The following is a 9872-nucleotide window of genomic DNA, read 5'->3' on the forward strand; positions in this document are numbered from 1 at the left end:
CGTAAGAATTGGGTGGTTTGGAAATGACAAACCATCAATTATAATTCACCGAAAGAAATGCATGTCTAATATTAATCAGAATGAAAGACAAAAAAGGGAAGAAAATTCCAGCTATATGTACCCATGTGACACCAAAGAATAGCACGAGATACATAACCTAGAGTACTCTGACAGTAACAATTTACTTGAATGACATGCACTCCGCAAAGGATGCATGAATTCACTTTAATACTTAGCATAATATTCTACGTATAAGATAGTTAAAACTTGATTTTATCCATGTTCTTTACTTGTAAGTAAAAACAACTAATTCAGATGCTTTAATTTGCATATTTCAGATTTTTGCATGATTGTTCAGCTGGTGACCGTTGGGCAAAAAAGTCTCTATCTTGGAAAAATTTTTCTTCTGGACTCCGGATATAGTTTTACGTGCAGACTTCAATAATATGTCGCCACGTGTGCTACATCGCAGATGTTATTTCGGGGTTATTGAAATGAAACCGCAAATATTATTGAAGAAAAAATTATTTAAAAAATCAAATTTTACATTAACATTGAACAAATAATAGAGCAATGTAAAAAAAGAACATAAAAAATTAGAAATCACCAACAACCAAATCCTTTCACATTCTTCTTTTCATCGAATCACACATCGGGGTCTGTTTGGCGGGCCTTTTTCTGCGCGGTGTGGCGGGAGGCCGCAGAAAAGGGTCGTTTGGTGCGGCTTTTCATCTGCGGCGGCCGTGAATCTGAGCGAAAAGCCGGTTGCGGGATCAACCCCGCTGCTTCGCTTCGCTCCCGCGGCCCCGTTTCACTCCCACATTTTACCCAGGTACCCTCGTTCCGCCTTCCTTTCGTTCAACTACGATGCTGTTCTGCGATCCTGATTCCTGCATCTTGGTTCGTCGTTCTCCTCCTTCGTTTCAACACCGAAAGCTCCCAATTCCTGTGATTCCTGCGATTCCTGCGATTCCTGCGATCTCATCGTTGTTGCTCAATTTGTGTCAAATTTTTTAATCAGTTTTCTTATTTCTAAAATTATCTTAAGAATCGAATCAATTAACCCATTCCTGTTTGTGTTCTGCAGGATGAATTATAGATGGAGTTGTGCTGCCTCTGCGAGCGAAGAAGGGCATGCATGGGATATCCCCAATACTAGGCGAGCTTCTTCGCCGCAAGGATCGTCTGCCACATTCTCATCACCTGTAAGCTCATCGTCGATGCATCGAAGTTCGGTGAAGGAATCGAGCTTCCCCTTGCGCTGTTTGGAATGGCTGGAATGAATCTGCTTAAAGTTTTTCTTGGCTTTGATCTATTCAAAGCGAACAGAAAAGAGAAGATTCAGTAGAGGTAATTTGGAGTTATTTCTCTTGCTCTCTTTGTTTTACTCAAGTGAATTAGCCTCAAGATTTTGTAATTTTTGTCTTTAATTAGGCCCTTTTTGATAAACATAACTTGAATTATACAACACTGTATTGATTAAATTATCTGTGTAGGTTAGCTCTTTTTTTCGCTGTGGTAGTTATAGGAGGGTAAAATTGGATAGTTTTCGACATATAGGAGGGTTTAAATATTCATTACATAATTTTTATGTATTTATGTATCTCACATTGTAAACTTTGATAGTTATTTATGTAAGACCCAAAAACCGAGTGGATTGCATAAGGATTTACTATGTTTTGCCTTTTAATTGGCTTTTTTTTTTATATATTTATTGTTTGAGCAATTGGTAACTTGAGATATACATTTGTTGTAATGATTATGTGCTGTTTTTTTCTAGTGACATTTAAATACATACCAGCCAATTTCTATGTATTTACATTTCCAACATGAAAAATTTACTTCGGAATTGAGATAGCTCTCACCTTCTTTGTTTCCTAGCTTGATCATAAATCCTGTCTTCTGGTAAATGATCACAAGAGAATTGCAACAAAGTATATATATTCTGATAGAAACACAGTTCTGCAAATGAATTGTGTGGTATGTATGTAAATGCACAAGAATTGTGTGCTAGGTATGTAAATGCACCATTGAAACATAATTTTGCAAATGCATTGGATGGATGCATTCTTCAAGGGAACAATCCACATAATATGTGTTAAGAAACCATGATTATATGTAGATGAACTTTTTATTCTGTTTAGAAATGAATTTCTGCTTTGGAAGTTTAAAAAATATAATTGTACAACATACTTTTAAACAGTTTTAACAAACAGAGATAGTATAGTTATTTCTCCAGAAACAGCTGACTCACAACTGTTTTTACACAGCTGTACCAAACATGCAGTCAACTTTCTCACATCAGCTTCCTCGCAGCAACTTTCTGGAATAACGCCAATCATAACCTCAAATGAAATAGAAAAATCATATGAATCACGCTCGAAATCCAAGCCCAAACCCTCAAAAAGTAGATGCAAAAGAAAACGAAGAGCTCAGAAAGAAATCCTTAGAATCCAGTAATTGTAGTCATGGAGAAGAGCTGCAAACTTATCACCGAAGTGAGGGAGATGAAAACATGAGCAGATTAGATGCCACCTATGGAAGAGAAGAAAGAAATGGGAGGAAACAGAACGCCCATGGTGTAGTTCGAACCGCTCCGCAGAAGAAAAGCAGCCCAAAATAGAACCTAAAACCTCCTAAAGCTAAATCTACTTGATTAGAAGGCCGAAACAACGTGGAGTGAATAGCCAGCTTCCTCTACCGTGGAGAGTCTACCGCTGAACACCGCCGCCCACCCGCCCACTACTCCAGGTTTCTGTTCATCGCTGTCTATGGCGGCGTTTCTCCAGTTAGCAGCGTTAGACTTAAGAGCTGCCGCTGGCCGCCGTCTACGTCGTGATCGTTCCATCTGTGGATTGAGACGGAAGATTCTCGTAATCTCTTTCCTTACCGTGGCCATCACTGGCATCCTAACTATCACTCTCCCTTTTTATCTCTCTTCTTCCTCGACTCGGTCTTCATCCACCGTCGCCCTAGCCAATTTCTCCGTCCACAGCTCCCCTCTCACATTTTCGGGGAATAGAAGTTCTTCCTTGCTACCCTACTCAGCCAATTCTTTAGCAGAAGACACTGTTACCCCTCGCTCTGCTCTTCCAATCACGAATTTTGATGCCTCTGAAGGGAAGTCTGATGATCTTCACACGAATTTTATATATCCTTCAAATCCAAAGGTTTGTATCATGGATTTTGGTCTCTACTTGCTCTTAACTTCTGTTTTTGATGATTTTTTGTTGTTTGTCCCCCCCAGAATCATTCTACAGAGGTTAAATCTAGCGAGGGTAATATGAAAGCATCAGCTTATTCCGAGACCCAGGTCAGTGTTGAGATTATTAATTTCTGTTTGTGTTTTGCGATTAAAGTTTCCTTTATTATTACTAGTGCTAGGGGGGATTTATATACATAATACCAGAAAATTTAAATTTCACATCTTTCACACGCACTCATTAAATTTTACAAAATTTAGGTGTTACATATTTTACACCCAAACTTTAAGGCTGTCTTGCAACGGATTAGATTTAAGTTATTAGGATTTACTAAATTCTGTCCAGAAACTTGTCTGGCAATGGATTAGATTTAAGTTATTAGGATTTACTAAATTCTGTCCAGAAACTTGTCTGGGGGAGTGTGCGCCGGGCTGCGCTCCTGCTTGAGGAAGCTGCTGCGGGGAAGCTGACTGTCTATTTGTTGCAGCAGTGTGAAATCAACTGAAGGGTAATTGTTTCTGGAAAAATGACCATCCTCTCCCTGTGTAGTATTTATGCATATAACAGAACATAAAATACTTTTTTTATATTAAAAAAATTATTTTCTGAAACAATAAATTAACATTAATTAAAAATTAATTAGTTTTATTAATTTACAAAACTTATATGTAAAAATTAATTAGTTTTTAGTTTTATTAATTTACAAAACTTATATGTTTATCAAATAATTTAAAATTTAAAAATATGCTTATAAAATAATTAATTAATCATTAAATAATAATATATAATTTTATCTAATTATGATTTGTTTGAACATATATAAATTAATCATTAATTATTAATAAATTAAATTAATAGAATTAAATCGAATGTGTTTGCATAACTAACACCTAAACATTTTTTTTTTACATTTATACTGCTAAAATTAAATCGAATGTGTTTTCATATCTAACACCAAATATATGCCCTCATACAAAAAACTCCAAGGATGTTATCCTTCAACTCCTCTAACGATTTCAAGGCTTATCCTATTAAGCAAGTTTGGTTCAGTAATTGCAGCACCCCATCGTCTATTCTATTCAGTAATGTTAGTGCAGCAATACATGTAATAAATATTACAATTGAAATATTAGAATTAAAAAAAAAGTCAGCTTTATGGTTGTTCATCAACAACATTTCTATCAAAAGCAAAATCTAATATAAAAAAGTATTATCACCTAATTTGTTGTGGCTTCCACATTTTATCTCTTATAGCAGTTATTCTATGGAGTAAAAAATAAGCAATAGATAACCCAGCCATGCTTGTGGCATGTTTGTCTATTCTACCACATCGTTAGCATTTTAGAAACAATTAACTAGTAAACTAACATTCCAACAAGCCAACATGCCAAGATCAGAATGCTGAGATGGAGAAATAATTTTGTTTGGCAAATGTCCTGAGATATGATCATTTACATCAACAACATATATAATGCTGCGTTCATCAACTACAGCTAATGGAAAAGAATATGGAGCCACCATTAAGCTTTTCAAAATTCTCAAGCTTTCACTTTCCCCACTATTTGCTTCTGGAGCTTCCTGCTGGCTTAACCATGCCTGAATCTTTCTATTAACCCTGCGGCTTCCAACAACATCAAAACTTGCAATGGGGCTACCAGTATTAGCACACCAATATTAGCACACCAAATGCAGGCATATGCAGATTAAACCTGAAGTGCTAAGACAAACAAGTAAGCTTTTCAAAGTTTATAAAAAGGAGCATTTACCTTCCAACACAAATCTGATGCAAATGTCAAACTTTAGGTTATATATTTACATGCCACATTATCTATACAAAAATAGGTGTATTTCATTTTCTAAAACTTAAAATAACTAATATCTTAACATGTAAATACATAGGAATTGGGTGATACATACGTAATTGCTCCAACAGGAAAACCAAAATATAAAATAAGTAGTATGAATAAATCATGGATACTTAGAGCTGTCAACACACTTTCTCCTAGATGTCCTCCATTCTCTTATATCTAAAATAAAGAATACATTCAAATTATAATTTAGTTGCAAACATCAGAAATGATCTCACACTCATATTCAATCTATACTCAACGGTAAACTTTGATTTAATTTCATTTTCTATTCATAAATATATTTTGGTGTAAACTCAAATTCAGATTGAACTACAAATATAGCTCTCTAATGCAGAAGAATTTGGTGTAAACTCAAATTCAGATTAAATCTAAACTCAAATTCAGATTGAACTACAAATCCTGTCCAGAAAATTGTTTGGCAACTTAAATCCTGAAAATCTAATAAAAGTGTTTGGCAAAGATTTAACCTGTAGCATTGTTCTCACCCGCACTCTTACCTTCCATAGCTGTAAATCCCGTAAATCCGCCAATCTGCGGAATTTAGTAAATCCCGGATTTACCCGGATTTACAGTTGAAATATGCTAAATTCGGATTTATCAAATTCGTGGCTTCATTTTGTCCAAAATGACCGTCCGACAAGATTTAGGCTATCTCTCGCATAAATCCCGAGCTAAATCCGTTGCCAGACAACCCCTAAAATTTTATTCCATCTAACACTCTGTTAGCCCAGTGACCCGTTTTGAGGCGATAGAAGAGGAAGACCTAGCCTGTGCTCATGCTAGCCAAGCTCTCACGGTGGCTCGTGTGAGTTTTTTCATCCCAGGTGTGCATAAAGAAGCACTGTTGAATGCCTTTTTTGAATTTTAATCTTTGATTCAATGTGAGAGAATGTGCGACATGATTGAGAAGGTACTCATTGATGCTGATGTTGGGCATGAAATCCTAGCAGAGTCGGCTGATGCTTGTTATACTTATGACTTATTTTTTCGTCCCTTGTTTCAAAGCTAGGGAGATTCCTTTTGTATATATGAATGCCACCTTATCGAACTCAAGTTCAAGAGTCGAATGGTGTGTCGAGGCAGACTATTGAATTCACTAGTTCAACTATCTTACAGAGCTAATGAGTTTCCGTACGAGTAGCCTTGTACGAGTTACCAGTTCACCTATTGTGATCTACTTACCATTCGTCAAGGGGACCGAATTTACCTTATTTTCTAAGGGATTGGCTTAGTTGAGGAGAATAACCCGCTGTAATGTCGATAAGGGGACCGAATACTGCAAAGACTGAGTAGGCCGATAAGGACGTGACTCGATGGGTGATAGTTAACATTTGCCAAGATATATTGCTGCTAGAGATAATATTAATTATGATGTCAAAATCAAAAGAGAACAAAAATGGATAAATCGGAGATCCTTAGAAATATGCAAATAATGAGTCTTTTTTGTATAATAAATGAGAACCCTTTATAAATAGTGGAGAATTAATGCAATAATTGAGCGATCTCTAGACACATTATTTGAAATAATTTTTTTCTCTCATAATAAAAATAATGATTCCTCTTCTGAACTTGATGACACTCTCTCCTTCCAAAACCCTTTCCTTGAGGTATGTGGATAAATTGGGATATAACACTTTTACTACAATCTGTTGTTTTGATTTTGGGAACATGCTTTTGCATACTTTATTAAATCTCTCATTTCCTAAAAACTTCTTATCATTTAAACCTTCTGTCGCTTTATGCACATCTCTGCATGTGAATCTCTGTGGGCATATTTTGTTTCATACTCTTCTGCCACCTCTACAATTTATCTCATTTTCTTGAACACCAAAAAAAGAGCACTTAAAACTATTACGGCAAACAGGGTTGGAAGCAATGAGCTATCTTTTGATAATGTAATGTAAACTGGAGGGCAGATCGATAGAAGAAGAGAACTCAATACAATGATAGATGGCAGGTGAGACGACGAGGTTAAGGATTTTAAACGCGGGGAAGGGTGCTATTTTTGTTTTTATTTAGATGTTTTGGCTGCCATGGATATAAAATTTAAAGTGTAGATGTGAAATATGTAAATCTAAAATTTTGAGTGTTAAGTATTTTTAAAATATGGTGTTAACACTTGGAGGGTTAAGATTTTTGTAAGTTATGAGGTTAGTGCTGTCATTCGATTCCCCTTTTTTTGGAATTCATCACTAGATTTTGTGATGTATGGTATATTATTGCTTGATAATAGCTTGATATATTTAAGTAGGGATATGTAACAAAAAATATTACATTATCAGGCACATATCTCAATGCATTTCGAGTAAGATAACTTCTAGAATCAAATTCAAGATCAAATAATCTTCACTTTCACCAAATTTATTGTTGAATCAAGAGATAAGATCACTCCAACGAGCCTAAGATCACTATTTTAACATCAATAAGGCGCTTAAATGGTCGTCAAAAGTTATCTTACGAACAAGAAAATCAATATGGGTGTTCAATGGAATGTTTTGTAATCTATAGATATTTACTAGGAACACAACTCTCTAAGTATATAAATATACCTCTACTCTCTACATGAAGGAGGACCTAATCTTCAATTTTAGAGAGAGTTTGGAGTTTGAAGAACTCTAAAGCTTATCCAACATTCAACATTGATTTCCGCCATTAACTATATCTTTCTGATTATCGTGAGACTATTATTGCCCAATTTTTGTTATCCAACCACCGTTGTCCAATCATTATCGTTTGACTATTGTTCGACTATCATAGCCAAATCACTATTGTTTGATAATCACCGCCTGACCTACAATTGGACTACCATCCTCTGAAAGCAGTCCGTTTGATTCTCTCTCATTCCTTGCCACCTAACTAATTTTTTCCACCATCTTTGTAAGAAGTTTAGTCGATAATCCAAAATTTTATAATCCCACTTTTCTCTTATTTCGAAGATATGCAATAATTTTGTAAACTATGCCAATACAGGGAAACTATTTGAATTTGGCTAAGCCCTATATAATTTTTTTCTTTCCGGATATATTTCTTAAAAAAATTTAGTATCTTTTGTGCTCCATTTTTTCTCTATTTTACGGGAGATATTCAAACAAAGCATGGATGCAAAACTTTTTTATTATATTATTGTAAATTTTCTCAAATGTAACACTTCTACATTCTTTTCGAGAAGCAATCCCATTTTTGCAAGTTCTATGAATCATTCAATGGACAATACGTGTAATATTTGCAACAACGAAACTTCTTGATCCAACTCCAATTATTCCAGAGAATAGTTTCTAAATTAGGGACATCGAACTTTCAACTTTTTTCTCCATAGTAAGCGTAATACTGCTGATGAGTGTGCATTGGATTTGTCCCTTACCAACCACATCCACAAGATGGTGGGGTCTCAAAATGTGATCATTCAGCTCCTATATAAGCTCGACTGCCAACACCAACCAGGTGACACGAAGGGGTCCAATTTCCTCAAGGTTAACCGCCAATTGAGGATACTTACCCCCGAGAACACTTGTCGGGGCCCCCTCACCATCATGCTAAAATTCCTACTTTGCTACAACATGATGCTAATATCCTTAATATTGTTAGTTCCACCTAGACATTCTATGGGGCCCAACAAAATGCTTGGCCATTTCACAATCCTTTAACAATTTTTGGGTACTTGGCTTGGCCTCACATCGCTGATTCACCTCTTCATATTATATTCTATGAATTTTGATGTATGGTCCAAGAGGAGTTTTCCTTGAGGTGACATAAATTATTTTTTAACCATCACGATTTTCAAGAATCTTTGCCTATAATTGCAACAATTCTCCAACATCTTTGAGACTCTTTTGATGAGGCGTCTGACTCTCACGAACACATGTCTACTATAAGAGTATTATGCACATTAATAAGGCTTATGATGTGCTTCTCAATCAGGATATTTCTGCCATCTTTAAAGGCCAATCTCATATTTGATTTTATCCTTTTCTCGGGGGGCTATCCATGATTTTTAAGAGCTCATCAAACTTTTTGTGGAGTAGTTTGTCTTGAATAAAAGAATTATGAAAGATTTCTACCGCCTATTAAAAATTTACCAAATTGAGGTGCTGGTCAAAATAAAGCTTTTTGATATTCTCCTTCGAGATTTTTTAAATTTCAACAGTAGATCATAAGTTGTTAAGGGGTCTTCCACAGAGGGATGCATCCTCGACCATTTTACTCATCTTTAAGGCATTGCACATTTGCTTTTATGTCAATCTCATGTAGTGTAGAATCATAAATGACTTTTAGAGAATCTATCAACGCCATTGAAATCAATTCGAGTGACCTACAAGCAAGCTTAAGAATGGCCTAGGGATACCGATCTAGTATTTGAATGAAAGAAATATGAAAGACCGATTTGACAGCAACAAGTGCAAAAGGAATGGTAAGGCAACTACTTATTAGTAATTGGAGTCAAAACTATTTTTGGAGATGTTGTTATCCAATTAAGGGTCTGTTTGGGGTAGCTTATTTGGTGCGGTGGTGATTTGAAAACGCACTTAGTCTGTTTGGGTAAACTGCATTTTGGAGCTTATGTGTTTTCAAAACGCTGAAATTAACATTTTCACACCACACATATCTAGGTACGGTGACAGCTTTCTGGCTGCGGTCTGACTTTTTCAGAAAAATAAAAATTTCTAATGGCCAACACACCTAGCTTATCGGTAGATTATTTTAATAATCTTATCAACAGATTATTCAATAAGCTGCAGCTGCCGTCTGTTTGGCGCAGTTGCAGCTGCCGTCTGTTTGGCGCAGCTGGAACTGGGCTGCC

At 35.8% G+C, this 9872-nt stretch overlaps 1 protein-coding gene across 1 annotated transcript in view; it reads left to right on the forward strand.

The window, feature by feature from the left end:
• Positions 1-2341: 2341 nt before the first annotated feature.
• Positions 2342-9872, forward strand: part of LOC110033696 — a 27234-nt gene continuing 19703 nt past the window's right edge. Inside the window, exons 1-2 of the mRNA XM_020737749.1 lie at positions 2342-3170; positions 3248-3313. Coding sequence (XP_020593408.1) covers positions 2772-3170; positions 3248-3313 — 465 coding nt within the window. The 5' untranslated portion in view covers positions 2342-2771. The remainder of the gene's footprint in view (positions 3171-3247; positions 3314-9872) is intronic.

Source organism: Phalaenopsis equestris, unplaced genomic scaffold (genome assembly GCF_001263595.1).
Source record: "Phalaenopsis equestris unplaced genomic scaffold, ASM126359v1 Scaffold001257, whole genome shotgun sequence".
Classification (NCBI taxonomy): domain Eukaryota; kingdom Viridiplantae; phylum Streptophyta; class Magnoliopsida; order Asparagales; family Orchidaceae; genus Phalaenopsis; species Phalaenopsis equestris.